This window comes from Pelophylax lessonae, assembly GCF_965119305.1.
Source record: "Pelophylax lessonae genome assembly, chromosome: 6".
NCBI lineage: Eukaryota > Metazoa > Chordata > Amphibia > Anura > Ranidae > Pelophylax > Pelophylax lessonae.
The window spans coordinates 306,459,827-306,481,059 of record NC_138773.1 but is presented as its reverse complement, the minus strand read 5'-3'; the positions used below and the strand labels follow the sequence as shown (position 1 = coordinate 306,481,059).

At 45.1% G+C, this 21,233-nt stretch overlaps 1 protein-coding gene across 1 annotated transcript in view; it reads right to left on the bottom strand.

The window, feature by feature from the left end:
* Positions 1-7,455: 7,455 nt before the first annotated feature.
* Positions 7,456-21,233, bottom strand: part of LOC309557390 (sterol 26-hydroxylase, mitochondrial-like) — a 51,887-nt gene continuing 38,109 nt past the window's right edge. The window contains exons 8-9 of the mRNA XM_082260102.1: positions 14,087-14,287; positions 7,456-7,686 (exon numbers count right to left, since the gene is read on the bottom strand). Of these exons, the coding sequence (XP_082116228.1) occupies positions 7,570-7,686; positions 14,087-14,287 (318 nt within the window). The 3' untranslated portion in view covers positions 7,456-7,569. The remainder of the gene's footprint in view (positions 7,687-14,086; positions 14,288-21,233) is intronic.

The window sequence follows — 21,233 nt, the reverse complement described above, 5'->3', positions numbered from 1 at the left end:
TCAGGTCTCCCACAGTAAACAGAACATGAAATGCAACTATTTTAGTAAATATAAACTGCTAAATACCTTTTCTCATCAGCAGTATATAGCAGTCTTGTGACTTCTATCAGTGTGTGATTAAAGCTGGTAGGAGGAGTTTTCATTCTCCTCTGATTGTCCTATGAGGCTGCATGGCCCCTGACCCTCTGTCTGGACAGTGCTGGCCCTAATAGACATAATTTAAGGTTTAGAAAGAAAAAACAATTCAGTAAGACAAATTGTGTGCTTATTCCCCTGAATGGGGTGATCCCATGACTCCGTCACTACTGTATAAATCATATACCTGTGTATATATCGTATATCTGTGTAGCACAACTCGCATAAATACAATCAAAATATTAAAAAACAATGATAAACAAAGTCCCAGTGTATAATATCCACTGCTGTGCAACTCTGAGCGACATGTCAAAATAATATTTCAAGAAATATTGTGATCCAGTGAATTTGGTGACCACCATCTCTGGCTGAAATGCCTCCTCACCTCCGGATAATGACCCTACTACGGAGTCACATTTGCCTGTTAGGATGTCTCGCAGGATGCCACAGTGGTCATCTTTCACAGGGTATCTGTAAATCTCGATGACCTCCTCTTTGGGTCTCAATCATTCCTGTGCGGCCATAAAATTAATAAGGGCCTCTCTGCTTCAAATATTTATTATATAGGATGTAACAAAGGGATTAAAAATACTCACAAAAAACTGTGGCAACTATGCATGGTACTTGTTGCCACTGAAGATCCTGGTTCTGCTGGGCTGCCTCGGGGGCTCCTCCCCGGGCACCAGCCCCAGCCGGTAGGACAGATGTTAGTTGAGGTTCGCCTCGGTTTGGTCGATAGGCACAATCTAAATTATGATCAACCTGTTCACTGTGACGCTAACCTTCCCTTATTGTTTGACATGCCACCATTGTCTTCAGTTGTGCTTGATGCTTTTTCTTGCACTGTTCTGTGCTTTCTCCTTTTATTTTTGTAAAATGTTAAAAATGAAAATAAAGATTATTAAAAAATAAAAATACTCACAAAAGATATGTAAAAACCATGCATATCATTAGCTTACCTCGCTGATGAAGCCCAGTAGAGGGCGAAACGCGTACAGGCGGGAGGAGTTGTTGCTCTGGACTTTTTTTCGTTTACTTTAGCAAGATGAGCTTATGATATGCATGGTTTTTACATATTTGTGGGAGTATTTTTAATCCCTATGTTACATTTAAAAAAAATAAAAAAAATATTAAAAAGCGAGAGCACTATGGTTTTCCTTTTAAAATTTTATGGCTGCACATGAATGATTGAGACCCTGAGAGGAGGTCAGCGAGGTTTACAGATACCCTGTGGGAGAAGTACCCCATGGCATCCTGTGAGACATTTTAACAGGCGATTGTGACTTTGTGGTGAGGGTCATTATCTGCAGGCATTTCAGCCTTAGTTGGTGATCACAATATTTCTTGGAATATTATTTTAAACTGTCCCTCTGAGTTGCACAGCAGTGGATATCATACATTAGGACTTTATCATATTTTTAAATATTTTGATTGTATTTATATGGGTTGCACTACACTGATTATGATATGTTTTTTGGTTTTAAGAGTTAGGCCCCTTTCACACAGGCTTTCCAATCGGGTTCAGTCGGACCTGATCGGACGCTCCATGCACCCCTATGGGGCAGCGGATGTCAGCGGTGACATCTCCGCTGATACCCGCTGCTATCCGATCCGATCCGGTCAGTGAAATCCAGACAGATGGAAACCGTATTTTCCATCCGTCTGGAGGATCGGATCGGGTGAAAACGGACAGGCGGTCCGTTTTCATGCAGTCTCCCATAGAGGAGAGCGGGGATCTGACGGGTCTGTCCCAGCGCGGAGATGGACCTGTCATCCGCCTGCTCAGCGGGGATCGGCGAATCGATCCCCTACTGAACAAAACAGAGTCCGCCGGGCAGAAAGCCCGTGTGAAAGGACCCTTATAGGTGGACACACCCTAATAGGTGTTGGCAGCAATCAGTATCAGGCCTCAGTTTAAGGCCAATGTACTGAATTTTTGCACATAGTTTCCTCAATGTTGCGCTGGTTATATATGGTTTCACACTACTGTATAAACACTTGCTGGACAGACCACAAAAAAGAGTCTTTATTAACCACTTGCCGACCGCCGCACGCCGATCTACGTCGGCGGTCAGCCCCTCACAGGCAAAGTGACGTAGGGCTACGTCACTAGCTTGTGAGGGTCTAGGGAGCGAGCGCGCGCCGCCGGAGGCGCGCTCCCGCGTGGTCACGGACCCCCCCCCCCCGCGCGTGTGACCGGCGGACCCGATCGCCGCCGGCCACTCTGCGATCGGCGGGGGAGAGGGAGAAAGTCAGGCAGCTTGTGTAAACAAGCTGCCTGTCATTCTCCCCTCTGTATGAGAGCTGATCACATGGATCTACTATGTAGATCCGTTGATCACTCTGCATACAGTTGAAGCCACAGCCAATCACAGTTAGAATCACGCCCCTAGGGACACACACAGCCCCTCCCTCTCAAATAAAGTTAACCCCTTCACTACCAGTGTATTTTTACAGTAACAGTGCATATGTATAGCACTGATTACTGTAGAAATGTCACTGGTAACCCCAAAAGTGTCAAAAATGTCAGTCAAGGGTCCGATCTGTCCGCCGCAATGTCACAGTACCGCAAAAAAAAATCGCAGATCGCTGCCATTACGCGTTGAAAAAAAAAACAACAAAAATGACAAAAATCTTTCCCTTTGTTAGTAAACGCAATAACTTTTGCGCAAACCAATCAAAATACGCTTTTTGCGATTTTTTTTTTACCAAACATAGGTAGCATAAAACAAATTGGCCGAAAATATTAAAAAATTTTGATTTTTACATTTTTTTGGGGGGGAATTTCATATAAAAAAAAGGGAAAAATATTGCTATTTATGCAAAATTTACGCTCTTTTTTTGTTTATAGCGCGTGATCAAAAAATCGCACAGGTGATCAAATACCGCCAAAAGAAAGCTCTGTTTGTGGGAAAAAAAGGACGCCAAATTCGTTTAGGTACAGCGTCGCACGACCGCGCAATTGTCCGTTAAAGTCACGCAGTGCCGAATCGCAAAATACCCTCTGGTCGTTTAGCAGCCAAATCCTCCGGGGCTTAAGTGGTTAAAGATCACAGAGCTTGACACAAAATAGCAACAATATAAACTTTATATGAAATATACTGTAAATACAAAACGAAAACCTCAATTAGAAAAATTGTAGAAGGTAGCACAGAAATGAAAACTTCCACCTTTTCCCCCAATTAAAAAACAAATGACAATGTCCTCATAGAGACGTCCCCATCCACACCTCAGTCATGCGTACATACAGAGTATCCCGGATCTGACCATTGCTTATGTATGTACTCCTATCATCGCACACCATGTGTGTATGAAGCATACAGCCACAAGCATCTATGCAAGCCGAGGTCAGATCGGATATGCTAAATATCAACTTTGCTTTTTAATTTGGCGAAAAGGTGGAGGTTTTTCATTTGTAGATGGGTGTGATATCTACTACAATTTTTCTAATTGATGTTTTCATATTGTAAATAAAGTTTATTTAAAGGGTAAGTCCACTCAAAAGTGATATTTTAGTTATGGGTCAAGCTTGGGGGGCCCTCTGAGTCAGCCCTCTTCTTTATTTATGTCTTGGATGCTCCAGCAGTGAGATCTCCCTGCTAAAATTCCTGCCTCTGTTTCTGTCCTGGGAATTTGGGTGTTTCAGCTCCTCCTTTATACATTCCCCATAATAAAGAAAAATGATAAATAAATACCTCAGAGCTGTGGAAAACCCTCATATTGGGCACAGCAGGTGTACAGACCTGGGAACTCAGCAAAGGGATGGTGGTAACCCCCTCAAAATGGGCATAGCAGGTGTACAGATCCAGGAACTCAGCCTAGGGATGATGGTTACCCTTCATAATGGGCACAGCAGGTGTACAAGACCTGGGTTACTCAGCTTAGGGATGGTGGTAACCCCCTCAAAATGGGCATAGCAGGTGTACAGACCCGGGAACTCAGCCTAGGGATGATGGTAACCCCTCGTAATGGGCACAGTAGGTGTACAGACCTGGGTTACTCAGCTTAGGAATGGTGGTAACCCCCTCAAAATGGGCATAGCAGGTGTACAGACCTGGGAACTCAGCCTAGGGATGATGGTAACCCCTCATAATGGGCACAGTAGGTGTTCAGACCCGGGAACTCAGCCTAGGGATGATGGTAACCCCTCGTAATTAGCACAGTAGGTGTACAGACCCGGGAACTCAGCCTAGGGATGATGGTAACCCTTCATAATGGGCACAGCAGGTGTACAAGACCTGGGTTACTCAGCTTAGGGATGGTGGTAACCCCCTCAAAATGGGCATAGCAGGTGTACAGACCCGGGAACTCAGCCTAGGGATGATGGTAACCCCTCGTAATGGGCACAGTAGGTGTACAGACCTGGGTTACTCAGCTTAGGAATGGTGGTAACCCCCTCAAAATGGGCATAGCAGGTGTACAGACCTGGGAACTCAGCCTAGGGATGATGGTAACCCCTCATAATGGGCACAGTAGGTGTTCAGACCCGGGAACTCAGCCTAGGGATGATGGTAACCCCTCGTAATGAGCACAGTAGGTGTACAGACCCGGGAACTCAGCCTAGGGATGATGGTAACCCCTCGTAATGGGCACAGTAGGTGTACAGACCTGGGTTACTCAGCTTAGGAATGGTGGTAACCCCCTCAAAATGGGCATAGCAGGTGTACAGACCTGGGAACTCAGCCTAGGGATGATGGTAACCCCTCATAATGGGCACAGTAGGTGTTCAGACCCGGGAACTCAGCATAGGGATGATGGTAACCCCTCGTAATGAGCACAGTAGGTGTACAGACCCGGGAACTCAGCCTAGGGATGATGGTAACCCCTCATAATGGACACAGTAGGTGTTCAGAACCGGGAACTCAGCCTAGGGATGATGGTAACCCCTCGTAATGGGCAAGGTAGGTGTACAGACCTGGGTTACTCAGCTTAGGAATGGTGGTAACCCCCTCAAAATGGGCATAGCAGGTGTACAGACCCGGGAACTCAGCCTAGGGATGATGGTAACCCCTCGTAATGGGCAAGGTAGGTGTACAGACCTGGGTTACTCAGCTTAGGAATGGTGGTAACCCCCTCAAAATGGGCATAGCAGGTGTACAGACCCAGGAACTCAGCCTAGGGATGATGGTAACCCCTCATAATGGGCACAGTAGGTGTACAGACCCGGGTTACTCAGCTTAGGAATGGTGGTAACCCCCTCAAAATGGGCATAGCAGGTGTGCAGACCCGGGAACTCAGCCTAGGGATGATGGTAACCCCTCGTAATGGGCACAGCAGGTGTACAGACCCGGGAACTCAGCTTAGGGATGGTGGTAACACCTCACAATGGGCACAGCAGCTGTACAGACCCAGGAGCTCAGCACAGGGGTGGTGGGAACCCCTCATAATGGGCACAGTAGGTGTGCAGATGCAGGAACTCAGGCTAGGGAACGTGGTTACCCCTCATATTTGGCACATCAGGTGTACAGACCAGGGAACTCAGTTTAGGGATGGTGGTAACCCCCCATATTGGGCACATCAGGTGTACAGACCCAGGAACTCAGCACATAGACCTCACTAATAGAGTCCCTGAGACATATAAGAGACTGTCGGGTTTAACTCTCTTAGTGATGGCTAAGGACTAATGTCCGAAACACATAGGATGTTTTTACAGCGTTGTACATGTCTTTTCAATAAAGGAATACTATTTTTTTTGGATGTCATCCTGAGTGCCAACCATTTCTTTCCTTATTCTGGTACATTGGAGGTGGCGACAGCCTCAAGTTCTAAGCAATGGGTGAAGCTGTTATATGCGAAGGTTGCAGCGTCTACACATCTGTTTTCCCTTAGTTTTCTGCAGGCAGCTTGTAGTCGGTGGAGCCTGCTGGGTTCCTCCCACAGCTCTGCTGTCTGCTCATACTATGTTACCTTTACAAGGTATTATCTAGATTTGTAAAGGCATCCTATGCACATAAAGTGGATTGTGATACTCATTGTGGCTGTTTAGAAATTAATTTCAAATTAAATGTTTTTTTTTTCTCCTGGAGTTCAACTGTAAAATCAAATAAGTAATATATTCTTTTAGGACCCTTGTATCTGTATAATCGTTAAGGTTTTTATTTGTATTATTATATTTTGCATTGCATATGCATTCAACATAAAATTGTGTTTTTAGATGTTTTTTTTCACCTCCAAAGACAAATGTGCATCTAATAGCAATTGGTCAGTATCGTGATTCAACCTAGTGAACATCTGACTACTATTGGATAAAACTCAGTACACTTTGCATTGAGATCTGCACTCCTGGTCTGTGTCGGACTCTGTGCCACAGGTATGCTCAGTACAACTCAGCACATGTCCGGTGATGTATCATGTTTAGTTCTCCCAGGGGCTTGGAGATCTATAGTTGAGTCTATGCAAAGCAATGTAACAACATACAAGTATACTATCAGCTAGGACAGGGGTCTCCAAACTTTCTAAACAAAAGGCCACTTTACTGTCTTTCAAACTTTAGGTGGGGGCCGAATTGGGGCCAGTGGGAGAAGAAAGAGCTATGGTGTAAGTGGGAGTTAATGTCCTATCATTGGTATTCGAGTAAAATGGCGCCTCATTATTAGTGTTCGTGGGAGGAATGGCGCCCCATCGTTGGTGTCAGTGAGAGGAATGGCGCCCCATCGTTGGTGTCAGTGAGAGGAATGGCGCCCCATCGTTGGTGTCAGTGAGAGGAATGGCGCCCCATCGTTTGTGTCAGTCGGAGGAATGGCGCGCCATCATTGGTGTCAGTAGGAGGAATGGCGCCCCATCATTGGTGTCAGTAGGAGGAATGGCGTCCCATCATTGGTGCCAGTGGGAGGAATGGCGTCCCATCATTGGTGTCAGTAGGAGGAATGGCGCCCCATCATTGGTGTCAGTAGAAGGAATGGCGCCCCATCATTGGTGTCAGTAGGAGGAATGGTGTCTCATCATTGGTGTCAGTGGGAGGAATGGTGCACCATCATTGGAGTCAGTGGGAGGAATAGTGCACCATCATTGGAGTCAGTGGGAGGAATAGTGCACCATCATTGGTGTCAGTGGGAGGAATAGTGCACTATCATTGGTGTCAGTGGAAGGAATAGTGCACCATCATTGGTGTCAGTGGAAGGAATAGTGCCCCATCATTGGTGTCAGTGGAAGGAATAGTGCACCATCATTGGTGTCGGTGGGTATGTAGTGTGCCATCGTTGGTGCCAGTGAGAGGACTAGTGCCCCAGTATTGGTGGCAGAAATTATGCCACACTGTTGCTGAAAGTGGGAGGAATAATGCCACAAGGGCCAGATAAAAGCAAGCAAAGGGTCGCAGTTTGGAGACCACTGAGCTAGGACAACAGACAAGGCTGTCAGGATTTTCTTCCAGGATAAAATCTTACTTCCTATTTCACAAGTTTCCCTGAAAAGGTTTATTTAGCCCCAAATCTATTATTGGCGATCGATGAACTGCAGATCGATTGGAATGTCTGACACGAGAACAACTCGATTCTTTGCCTTCGCTTCTTTCATTTCTGGGTCTGGCAGCAGCTGGAATTGCCTGATTATCTGGAGATGCAAAGAAAGACATAAAAAATTGTTACCGATGCGTGGAAGTGGAACTCGTGAAAGGTGGCGCTGGGTAAGGCTTTTATAAATTGCTACAGAAAATGAGACATCAATAAAATCTTCACAGGAGGGATGATCCTTCCCCACTCAATCCATAACTAAGGGAAAACAATTTGGGCTGGAGTTGGTCTTTGGCCCCTGTTCTCACCATTGCGACTTCTCATGCAGTTTGACAGGTCCAAATCACATGACATGTCGCAACCTATTGTTGGCATTGGAACTGTTCAAATCAGTGCGGCACCAACTTTGCGGTGCCGCACCAATTTGAAAATTTATTTTCTGCACTATTTCTGGCAATTTCAGGTGTAACTTGCATAGACATTTGTGCATGAAGTGGCACAGGTGTCAGCCAAGTCACACCTGAAGTCGTATTGACATGCAGCTTTGAAATCGTACAATTTCAAGTAAAGTCGCGCGATTTCAAAGCCGCATTCAGTGTGAACGGGGGCTCTATAAGCTTGGCTACTTTTGTGCCGAGTATAGAATGGTAAACCCCTCCATCTTCACCTTTCATTGTTGTATTCTCTTTGTGGAAATGAGTCACTTCCTGTATGGACACCACTATGAGCAGAATTTTTCCAAAGCAGACTTTCTAACCCTTTTTACCCCAAAGGAGCCCTTGCAAAAATTTCCAGATATTATGGAACATCTGCCTAACCACTTAAGCCTCGGTTCACACTAGGGCGACCTGTGAGGCGACCTGGTCGCCTCACAGGTCGCCTCCCATAGGGAAGCTGCGGACCCGTTCTAATAGGAGCGACACAAGTCGCTCCGACCTAGAAAAAGGGTCCGGAGCTTCTTTGGGGCGACCCGGAGGCGACCGCCATAGACTTCAATGTTATGAAGTCCGTGGCGGCCGCTCCGAGGTCGCGGCGTGCTGCTCGCACCGCGATCTCGGAGGTCGCCCCGGGAAGTAGCGTCGCGGTAGTGTAAACCGGCGCTAAGGATTAGGCCCATTTCTGACACTTGTTTACAAGTTAAAATCAGTACTTTTTTGCTAGAAAATTACTTAGAACCCTCAAACATTTTATATATATTTTTTAGCAAAGATTCTGGAGAATAAAATGGAGGTCGTTGCAATATTTTTTGTCACGCTGTATTTGTGCACCGGTCTTTCAAACGCAATTTGTTTGGAAAAAATACATCTCACTACATTTAAGCTAGCCCAATTTTTTTTCCAAAATGTAAAAGATAATGTTACGCCGAGTAAATAGATACCCAACATGTCATGCTTCAAAATTGAGCACGCTCTAAAAATGGCGACAAACAAACGATACATAAAAAAATGTTTTTCCTATTTATTTTACCTTTTTATTTTTACACTGTCCCTTTTAAAAAAAACATTTTTGATCACCTTTATTCCTAATACAAGGAATGTAAACATCCATTGTAATAGAAATAAGCAGGACCTCTTTAACCACTTAAGCCCCGGAAGATTTTACCCCCATTCCGACCAGGGGGTATTTTGCGATTCGGCACTGCGTGACTTTAACGGACAATTGCGCGGTCGTGCGACACTGTACCTAAACGAATTTGACGTCCTTTTTTTCCCACAAACAGAGCTTTCTTTTGGTGGTATTTGATCACCTGTGCGATTTTTTGATCACGCGCTATAAACAAAAAAAGAGCGTCAATTTTGCAAAAATAGCAATATTTTTCACATTTTTTTATATGAAATTCCCCCCAAAAAAAATGTAAAAATCAAAATTTTTAAAAATTTTCGGCCAATTTGTTTTATGCTACCTATGTTTGGTAAAAAAAAAATTGCAAAAAGCGTATTTTGATTGGTGTGCGCAAAAGTTATCGCGTTTACTAACAAAGGGAAAGATTTTTGTCATTTTTGTTGTTTTTTTTTTTAACGCGTAATGGCGGCGATCTGCGATTTTTTTTGCGGTACTGCGACATTGCGGCGGACAGATCGGACCCTTGACTGACATTTTTGACACTTTTGGGGTTACCAGTGACATTTCTACAGTAATCAGTGCTATACATATGCACTGTTACTGTAAAAATACACTGGTAGTGAAGGGGTTAACTTTATTTGGAAGGGAGGGGCTGTGTGTGTCCCTAGGGGCGTGGTTTCTACTGTGATTGGCTGTGGCTCTAGCTGTAAGGACACTGATCAACGGATCTACATACTAGATCCGAGTGATCAGTGTCTTTGCAGCGAGGAGAATGACAGGCAGTTTGTTTACACAAGCTGCCTGACATTCTCCCTCTCCCCCGCCGATCGCCGAGTGGCCGGCGGACATCGGGTCCACTGGTCACACGCGCGGGGGGGTCCGTGACCACGCGGGAGCGCGCCTCCGGGGGCGGGCGCTCGCTCCCTAGACCCTCACAAGCAAGCAACGTAGCCCTACGTTAGTTTGCCTGTGAGGGGCTGACCGCCGACGTAGATAGTCGTGCGGCGGTCGGCAAGTGGTTAATGTGAGATCTGGGGTCAAAAAGACGCTCAGGTGTGAATGGAGCCTTACTGCATCAATGCGGCGTGGCAAGGATGCGATCAGCCTGTGGCACTGCTGAGGTGTTATGGAAGCCTAGGTTGCTTTGATAGTGGCCTTCAGCTCATCTGCATTGTTGGGTCTGGTGTCTCTCATCTTCCTCTTGACAATAAATCACAGGTTCTCTATGGGGTTTATGTCAGGCAAGTTTGCTGGCCATTCAAGCAGTGATACCATGATCATTTATCCAGGTATAGGTACTACAGTATCTCACAAAAGTGAGTACACCCCTCACATTTTTGTAAATATTTTATTATATCTTTTCATGTGACAACACTGAAGAAATGACACTTTGCTACAATGTAAAGTAGTGAGTGTACAGCTTGTATAACAGTGTAAATTTGCTGTCCCCTCAAAATAACTCAACATACAACCATTAATGTCTAAACCGCTGGCACCAAAAGTGAGTACACCCCTAAGTGACAATGTCCAAATTGGGCCCAAAGTGTCAATATTTTGTGTGGCCGCCATTATTTTCCAGCACTGCCTTAACCCTCTTGGGCATGGAGTTCACCAGAGCTTAACAGGTGGGCACTGGAATCCTCTTCCACTCCTCCATGACGACATCACAGAGCTGGTGGATGTTTGAGACCTTGCGCACCTTCACCTTACGTTTGAGGATGCCCCACAGATGCTCAATAGGGTTTAGGTCTGGAGACATGCTTGGCCAGTCCATCACCTTTACCCTCAGCTTCTTTAACAAGGCAGTGGTTGTCTTGGAGGTGTGTTTGGAGTCATTATAATGTTGGAATACTGCCCTGCAGCCCAGTCTCCGAAGGGAGGGGATCATACTCTGCTTCAGTATGTTACAGTACATGTGGGCATTCATAGTTCCCTCAATAAACTGTAGCTCTCAGACCATGACACTTCCACCACCATGCTTGACTGTAGGCAAAACACACTTGTCTTTGTACTCCTTACCTGGTTGCCCCCACACACGCTTGACACCATCTGAACAAAAATAAGTTTATCTTGGTCTCGTCAGACCACAGGACACGGTTCCAGTAATCCATGTCCTTAGTCTGCTTGTCTTCTGCAAACTGTTTTTGGGCTTTCTTGTTCATCATCTTTAGAAGAGGCTTCCTTCTGGGACGACAGCCATGCAGACGAATTTGATGCAGTGTGCGGCGTATGGTCTGAGCACTGACAGGCTGACCCCCCACCATTTCAACCTCTGCAGCAATGCTGGCAGCACTCATACGTCTATTTCCCAAAGACAACCTCTGGATATGACGCTGAGCACATGCACTTAACTTCTTTGGTCGACCATGGCAAGGCCTGTTCTGAGTGGAACCTGTCCTGTTAAACGGCTGTATGGTCTTGGCTACCGTGCTGCAGCTCAGTTTCAGGGTCTTGGCCGACTTTTTATAGCCTAGGCCATCTTTATGTAGAGCAACAATTCTTTTTTTTTAGATCCTCAGAGAGTTCTTTGCCATGAGGTGCCATGTTGAACTTCCAGTGACCAGTATGAGTGAGTGAGAGCGATAACACCAAATTTAACACACCTGATCCCCATTCACACCTGAGACCTTGTAACACTAATGAGTCACATGACATGGGGAGGGAAAATGGGTAACTGGGCCCAATTTGGAAATATTCACTTAGGGGTGTACTCACTTTTGTTGCCAGCGGTTTAGACATTAATGGCTGTGTGTTGAGTTATTTTGAGGGGACAGCAAATTTACACTGTTATACAAGCTGTACACTCACTACTTTACATTGTAGCAAAGTGTCATTTTTTCAGTGTTGTCACATGAAAAGATACAATAAAATATTTATAAAAGAGGTGAGGGGTGTACTCACTTTTGTGAGATACTGGGTGTATATATATATATATATATGTAGCACCCTACAGGTAGTTGCTAGGTAAATGCATAGTGGGCCTTGTCTGCCTAACAGCAGGGCCATGTTTCTTTTTGCTAGGTAGGTTGTCATGGTTTCCAAGTGTGTCTCCTGAGAGGGGAGTCTCCCCACTGGCTTTATTAGAGGCTTCTGATAGGGCAGTGGAGGAAACCCAATCAGAGATACATCCAGACTTGTATCTACCCCAGAAGGCAGATTCTGCCGCAGAGGATTCTGGGAGGGGGTATAAGTCTGAAGGGGGCGCGTGACTCCTGGTCTTTGGCGGGAGCAGAGTCCCAGGAGGGAGAGGACGGCTGTCTCTCCTCCTGTCTGAGGAAGCGGATATCTCGGGGTGTCGCCTGAGAATCCAGAGAGTGCTGAGTTGAGCTGAGAGGATCCGGTGTGCCGAGAGCCAGCGGAGAGAGAGAGGGGTTCAGTACTTGGAAAGCCTACACGGGTCGTGAGTACTGAGGATTGCCCATGGAGAGTCTGCCTGCAGTGTTAAAGGAGACCACTCTGGAGAAAGTTCTGGGCTCCAGTGTCAGATAGCTGAAAGGGTGTACCTAGGTTTTTGGGCTCTGAATTGTACAGAGTACCAGTTGAGAGTTGCAGCCATACAGGAATTCATACCAAGCTACCTCAAGCCAGTGCAAGGCTAGGAGGGAGTAGTCAGTGACTTTGCAGTGCAGCAGTGTCAGTAGTTCAATACTTCACAGTCCTGGGTCTTCTGGACTTAAAGTTCGAGGATTCAGCACTTCTTAAAAGTTAAAGTGTGTTTCAAGCGTCAGTGAGCGTCGGCTGGCTTAAAGACAACTTTAACAGACATTTTCTGGATAAAGTCCCAAGTTGTATTTAGTTGAGCCTAAAGGAGTATTCCACTCATTTCCTTCTCCCATCCCCTTAAATACAATAAAACTACAAAACAAAGATGCCGGAGTTGTCAATGTGTCAGTTCTTGCACCCAGGGCCGCAGCTCACATGGGCCGGAGAGGTAACCGGTAACGATGGCAGACCCATATCAGGCCACAGGCCTGGAAAACCTGATATATATATATATATATATATATATATATATATACATACACACACACTGTGGAAACTTCACACTGGACCTCATGCATTTGGATTCTGTGCGTCTCCAAACTCGCCTGACCTAAACCCCATAGAGAATCTGTGGGGTATTGTCAAGAGGAAGATGAGAGACACCAGAGCCAACAATGCAGATGAACTGAAGGTGGCTATCAAAGCAACCTGGGCTTCCATAACACCTCAGCAGTGTCACAGGCTGATCGCCTCCATACCACGCCGCATTAATGCAGTAATTCATGCAAAAGGAGCCCCGACCAAGTATTGAGTGCATCCTATACTGTACATGGACAGACTTTTCACTAAGCCAACATTTCTGTATTAAAATCTTTTTTTCTTCTTTTTTATTGGTCTTCTGTAATATTCTAATTTTCTGAGATAACTGAATTTTAGGTGTCACTACCTGTAAGCCATAATCATCAAAATGAAAAGAAAGAAATGCTTGAAATCTATCACTCTGTGTGTAACACATCTATATAAAATATGAGTTTTACTTTTTGAATTGAATTACTGAAATAAATTAACTTTTTAAAGATATTCTAGTTTTACGAGATGCCCCTGTATACTCTCCCGAAATAACAAATCGTCAAAAAATGACTCATTCTAGCATAACGATTATGACGAAACAAAATTATTTACTTAACGAAGGAAACCGAAATGAAACCCAACCGTGCACATCTCTAGCACTGACAGCCCATCACCCACAGAGGTAAGTACACTCGAGAGCAGGAGGGTGGAGAGGGTGCAGGGTGTTAATTTTTTTGGAAAAAGGGAATTTAACTTTCAATACAAGATACAATAGGAGTGAGAACTTTACTCCCAGTAACTTATCATTCTAAAAGAGTCAAATAAAATGACATATGGCATTCGTTCACCAGTATTTGAGAATAACACACACACACATAACTCACCTGCGACAGAGCTAAGTGCATCTCCAGCTCAGCTACCCGACGCCCCAGGCACCCCCTGACCCCGTACCCAAAGGGGATAGAGCTGAAGGGGTGAGGTTTCTTCCCATAGCTGCGCAGCCACCTCTGGGGCAGGAACTTGTCGGGTTCGGAGAAGCTGTTCTCATCGCGGGACAGAACATAGTGAGAGAGTACAAACAGGGTCTGAAAAATAAAAAAGTCAATTTAGAGTGAAAAAAAGCAAAAGTTGTGGGACTTTGAGTGAGGTCAGTCATTAATAAATATTGAAAGTAATATGAAATGTCACAAAAATGAATAATTTATTACATATTTCATAGAGGGTACAGTATTATAGAAATAAATATTAATGTCCACATTGCAAGAACTGAACATGAAGTATATAAATTCATAAAAATATATTTGCATAATAATCAATCAATGAATACATAAATCCGTCAATACATTGTATATATAAACAACATGTAATCAGTCATCAAATGGTCTATCTTCATATCTTATAGGCTCTACGCGTTTCGTGGCTCTACGTCCACTCATCAGGAGCTAAACTTTGAGTCTGTAAATGTAGATTAACATTAAAATCTAAGATGTATGTAGAAAAAATAATAATACATTTCTATAATACTGTACCCTCTATGAAATATGTAATAAATTATTCATTTTTGTGACATTTCATATTGCTTTCAATATTTATTAATGACTGACCTCACTCAAAGTCCCACAACTTTAGCTTTTTTTCTATATGTAAACCAGGGATGGAGGTTCAGTCATTAGTCATACTTCAGATCATGATTCCCCCCCTTTCCTCAATTTAGAGTAAATTGTGTTTTGCTATTATGTGAACATATATTTTGCTAAGCCAATGATCAACCAGGAATTTACGCTTTCATTAGGATCTCTTCATTAGCTCAGATTGCCTTAAGTCAAAAGTATCAAGCCCTGATAAAGTTAAAGGTAGGTGGAGGATCCTTAAGAACGATTTCAGGGACTTAGGTAATAGATTGAGGAAAAGGACCTCCAAGGTGGTTTTCTCTGAAATACTGCCTGTACCTCGAGCCACACAGGAGAGGCAGAAGGAGCTTAGGGAAGTTAACAAGTGGCTGAGGAATTGGTGTAGGAAGGAGGGGTTTGGGTTCCTGGAGAACTGGGCTGACTTCTCAGTCGGCTACCGGCTCTTTAGTAAGGATGGGCTGCACCTTAATGGGGACGGTACAGCTCTTTTGGGGAGAAAGATGGCCACCGAGTTGGAGGGGCTTTTAAACTAGGAGACGGGGGGGAGGGCTCAGAAGTAGAATCAGTCAGGAGGGAGCAGAGGACTGAAGGCAGTTGTAGGGTCAACAGCGACAGTAGGTCAACAACATCAATTGGCGGGTCTGTGCGGGAGAACAGCAGACCAAACAGAAATAAACAAAACCGCCAATCACGTTTAACTTCCGTAAAACTAAGAGGGGTATATGCTAATGCCAGGAGCCTAGCTAATAAGATGGATGAGTTGGAAATGTTAGTACATGAGGAAGACATAGACCTTGTGGGAATAGCGGAGACTTGGTTCGACCCCTCACATGACTGGCTGGCCAATATCCAAGGGTATTCGGTGTACCGGAAGGACAGGGTTGGTAAAAGAGGGGGAGGGGTATGTCTCTATGTCAAGAACAATATAAAGGTGCTAGAAAGGAGTGACATTACGGATGGGATGAGCATGGATTTAGAATCTGTGTGGGTTGAACTCGATAGGGAAGAAGATAAGGGAAAAGTAGTTGTGGGGGTTTGCTATAGGCCACCTAACCAAGGGGAGGAGGTAGAGCTGGAATTTTTAGCACTAATAGGTAAAGCGGCAAAACTAGGATCAGTCATCATATTGGGGGACTTCAATTATCCCGACATTGACTGGGAAGAGGGGACTGCACACTCGCATAAGGCCCGGCTATTCACGGAAACCTTACAGGATAACTACATGTCGCAGTTGGTGGATTCCCCTACTAGAGAGAATGCTATCCTGGATCTATTGATCACTAATGACCCAGACATAATCTCGGAGGTAGGAGTCCAGGACAACCTGGGCTCTAGCGATCACAGGATGATCACATTTAGTGTAAATAACAATATAAAAAGGCAAGTGGGGAACATAAGAACCCTAAACTTCAGAAGGGCAGACTTTCCAAAATTGTACTCATTGATGGAAAGGGTAAACTGGGACCAAACCCTGGGATCACTGACCACAGAGGAAAAATGGGAATGCTTTAGAACAATATTAAGCAAAGGCATCTTGCAGTGCATTCCTATGGGGAATAAATTTAGAAGAGACAAAGCCAAACCTGGCTGGCTAAACCGTAGCGTTAAAAAACTTATTAGGGGAAAAAAATTGGCCTTCAAGAAATATAAATCAGAGGGCACAGTATCGGCCTTCCAGCAATACAAGGAGGAAAATAAGAAGTGTAAACACGAAATCAAGATGGCTAAAATCAACTTTGAGAGACAAATAGCGGAGGATAGTAAAAAAAACCCAAAGAAATTCTTTAAATATATCAACAGCAAAAAAACTAGGGCAGAGCATATTGCACACATAATTAACGATGAAGGGAGGATGGTTACAGAGGACACTGAAAAAGCAACCGTGCTGAATTCTTTTTTCTCGTCAGTCTTTACGCAGGAAAAGGAAGGGTACACTGACCATGACTGTATGGTTAGTAGTAATACACAGGACTTGCCACTATGGCTAACAGAGGGGGAAATCAGGGAAAGACTGGATAAACTTAACACAAACAAATCACCAGGCCCGGATGGCGTACATCCGAGAGTGCTCAAGGAACTCAGTATGGTTATATCTAGACCACTGTTCCTGATCTTTGCTGACAGTATTAGGACAGGAGATGTACCAGGGGATTGGAGGAAGGCTAACGTGATTCCGATATTCAAAAAGGGCCAGAGACATATCCCGGGAAATTATAGGCCTGTCAGTCTGACATCAATAATATGTAAACTTTTGGAGGGGATGATAAGGGACTATATCGTAGAGTATGCTAAAGACAACAACATCATCAGTAGTAACCAGCACGGGTTTACAAATGGGCGTTCTTGTCAAACCAATCTCTTAGCATTCTACGAGGAAGTGAGCTGTGAGCTAGATAGGGGGAGACCAGTGGATGTGGTGTACTTGGATTTCGCTAAGGCGTTTGATACAGTTCCCCACAAGCGCTTAATTTATAAAATAAGGTCTGCAGGTATCGACAGCAGGGTTTGCTCTTGGATACGGAATTGGCTAAAAGGCCGTGTCCAAAGGGTAGTAATAAACAGCGCATACTCAGACTGGTCTGAGGTAGTAAGCGGGGTGCCCCAGGGCTCAGTCCTGGGACCAACCTTGTTCAATTTATTCATAAACAGCATTGAGGAAGGGATCAGTAGTTCGTTATCAGTTTTTGCAGATGACACAAAATTGGCCAGGGCAATAACTGCACAGCATGAAGCAGATATCCTACAGAATGACCTGGACAAAATTACGGAGTGGGCAAAGACATGGCAAATGAGGTTTAATGTGGAGAAGTGTAAGGTTTTGCACTTGGGGACCAAAAACATAAAAACACAATACACGTTAGGAGGGGAACCCTTGGGGGAATCAAAAATGGAGAAAGATTTGGGAGTCTTAGTTGATGATAGATTAGGCAACAGCATGCAATGCCAAGCGGCAGCTTCCAAAGCCAACAGAATATTAGCATGCATAAAGAAAGGGATGTATTCCAGAGATAAGACTATAATCCTTCCACTTTATAAAACTCTGGTCCGACCGCATCTGGAGTATTCTGTCCAGTTCTGGTCGCCAGTCCTCAGGAGGGATGTGTTGGAGCTGGAGAAAGTCCAGAGAAGGGCAACTAAACTGATTAGGGGGTTGGAGGACCTTACCTATGAAGAGCGGCTGCAATCGCTCGATTTATTTTCCCTGGAGAAAAGACGTCTGAGAGGGGACATGATAGCAATTTATAAATATCTTAATGGGGATCTCAGCTTAGAAGAAAAGCTGTTCATTCGAAGGAATTGCATGAGGACTCGAGGACATACAATGCGATTAGAGGAGAAGCGTTTTAACCTCAGGCAACGTGGGGGGTTCTTTACTGTTAGGGCTACAAGATTGTGGAATTGTCTACCACAAGAGGTGGTTTCTGCGGGTAGTATGGTGACTTTCAAAAGACTCTTAGACTTACATCTCAAGGATCAGGAGATTGAGGGCTATGTTAGATGATTACAGTCACACACACCTACACAGGTTGAACTGGATGGACTATTGTCTTTATTCAACCTCGCCTACTATGTAACTATGTAACTATGATAAAGAGAGGTGCTCTCTGTACTCCTGAAATGTGTTGGACTGTCCTAGGAAATCCAAGCTTGATACAAAGATACTTGTGTAGCACCCTCCTAGATAGGTGCTAGGAAAAAGCATCAAGTGGTTCCTTCTGTTTATCAGGGGAGCCAGATCTGTTAGTTTTGTCTGTCATATGTTTCCAGGTGTGATTTACTGGGTCTGGGGGAGTGTCCCCACTGTATCCAATAAGGGAGCTTGTTGGACAGTGGAGGAAACCTAACCAGTAGCACATCAGGGTTTATGGCTGTCCCAGTGGGTGGGCATTCCTGCAATGCATCCTGGGATTGACTAGCAATAAATCCCGAGGGAGCATGTGACAGGGCGTCTTTTGGCAGGAGCAAAGTCCCAGGAGGAGGTGGACGGCTGTCTCTCCTCCTGCAGGTGTGAGGAAGGTGGTTCAGGCGGTCGGCCTAGTGAACCAGGTGGGGAGCTGAGCTGCAGAGGATCCAGAGTGCTGACCAGTGGAGCTGCTGGCAGAGTCATCTTGGGAAAAACAGTATTGTGAGTACCAGGAGATTTGCCTAAGGGTCTGCCTAGGAGAAGGGACCACTCCAGAGAGGTCAGGGGATCAAGGAGGTAGCTGTCAGGGTTACCTGATTGGAGGCCGAGGTACTGAGAGGGCTCCCCTTGTGGCTCAGTGCGGCACTCCCCTGGAGATGGTACAGAGGGTGTGGCGCCCCAAGTGGCAAGGGTTACCAGCTGCAAGCAGGTAGGTAGAACAAGGAGCAATCCGAGAGCGAACTGGAACAGGCTGGAATCACAGCAGATTATGAGTCTTCAAAGGCTATGAAGCAGCCGGGCTACCTTGTGCAGAGGAATAGTCTCTAGTAGCAGAGACAGGAATTGGCCGAGGTCTGGGACTGGAGCAGGCAGCGGGAACCATGGTACAAGCCGAGGTCATGCACAGGAGACAACCAGAATAGCCGAGGTCTTGAAGCAAGCCGGGGTCATACACGGTAGGTAATGGAAGCAAGGTCAGTGGGAGAAGCCAAGGGTCAAACCAGGAGCCGGAGATCAAACGGAATCAGGAACAAGCCAAGTCACAACAGGAAATCCAAACAGGAAGCTGACAGATAATCCAGCAACGAGTCTGATCCTATGGCCACCTTTTATAGGCCATTTTCCTGACAGGCCAGCAGAGGGCTGTGTCAGTTGAGTCAGGAGCATCCATTGCTATTACTGGCAATGTTGCCAGTTCTCCTATGGCCATTTCCCTGACACTAGCTCACACAAGGAGTGTATCAGTAAAAGGGGTGCCATGTAGTTGACCCTGAAGATTAGGAACAAAAGGGTTGCCAGGAAGAGCCCTGAAGTTGTTCAGCAGCACAGTACAGACTACCTCAGAAAGCCCATTCAAGTATACTTCACAGCTAAGGGCAAAGTGAAGCAGTGGCCTAGCCGTGACTAGCGTTACTCAGCATTTTCAAGTCGTCCCAGCCAATTGTGCATAGTTGTATAATGTTGCAGTATGCCACTCATTCCCTTCTCCTATCCAAGTTCTTAATAGAAACACAAAAAACCAAAGCTACTGGACTGTTTCCTGACTGAGCCAAAACACTTGGGAAAATGTCAAACTGTCTTATTGTTGCTAATGGTAACCTAGGGGAACCCATAGCCAGCAGCTTCCAAGGGAGAAGTGCTACACTTGGACTTCTGAAACTTTTGGCACTTTTTGGCTGTACTCTCCTAAAAATGCTTGTTTCTTGGCTGTCATGTTGATCCAGTAACTCGAGCACTTTTAATAGGCAGGACAGGGACGGTCGCTCACGTTGGGTCTTTTATTTTGACAGGCATAGGAGAGGCCCTGCATGGCCTAAAAAAGTATGACATTTTTAAAGGAGCCATTTAATAAAAAAAAAAAAAAAAATGCTGTACAGTGATTTTTACTGGGGATGCCTAAATTCATTTTCATTGAAAAGGTATAGTTAGCCTTTACACCAAGGAAAGCCAGGCAACTAGTATTTTTTAGAAGGAGGCCATCAATGGCAGGTTATTGTGTTTCTACCTGCACAAATACTCTGGCTCTAAAATTCATTGTATTGATGAAGAGCTTCTCACCTTCTCCACCCAATGAAAATCACTTGTGTAACAGCAAAGTCAGTGTACGATCCGACAGTCTCATGTTGCAGGCAGTGCTGGAACAAGATCCATTGGCACCCAGGGTAGAAAACACAAAATGCATATCTGCCCCTTAACTGTTTGTTTTCCAGTTCTTAGCATTTACACCATATCAGCCATAACGTTATGACCACCAACTATAAAATGATTTCCCTCCTAATATTGACTAGGACCCCTTTTGCCCCCAAAACAGCTCTGATCCGTCTAGGCATGGATGATCCATTAGACCTCTGATGGAATGCTATTGTACCTGGCACAAAGTCATCAGTAGCAGATCCTTTAAAGAGGAGCTCCAGTCTGAGAAAAAAATAAATAAATATAGCAGCTACAAATACTGTGGCTGCTGATTTTTATTATTAGGACACTTACCTGTCCAGGGATCCCACACTGTCGGCACCCCAAGCCGATTCTTTATTCTGCATCAGGTGCAGGCACCGGCATCTTCACTAAAGGAAACCAGCAATGAAGCCTTTCGGGCTTTAAAGCCAGTTTCCTACTGCGCACAGGCGAGTCGCACTGCGCTTTTTTGAATGGTCCTGCCGTCTTCTGGGACCTGTGTCTGTCCCAGAAGGCAGTGGGGGGAGGGGGAGGATCCTGACATCTGCCATGGCAATCACTGAGTAAGTGGGAACAGGTACCTGCCAAAACTAGGCACCA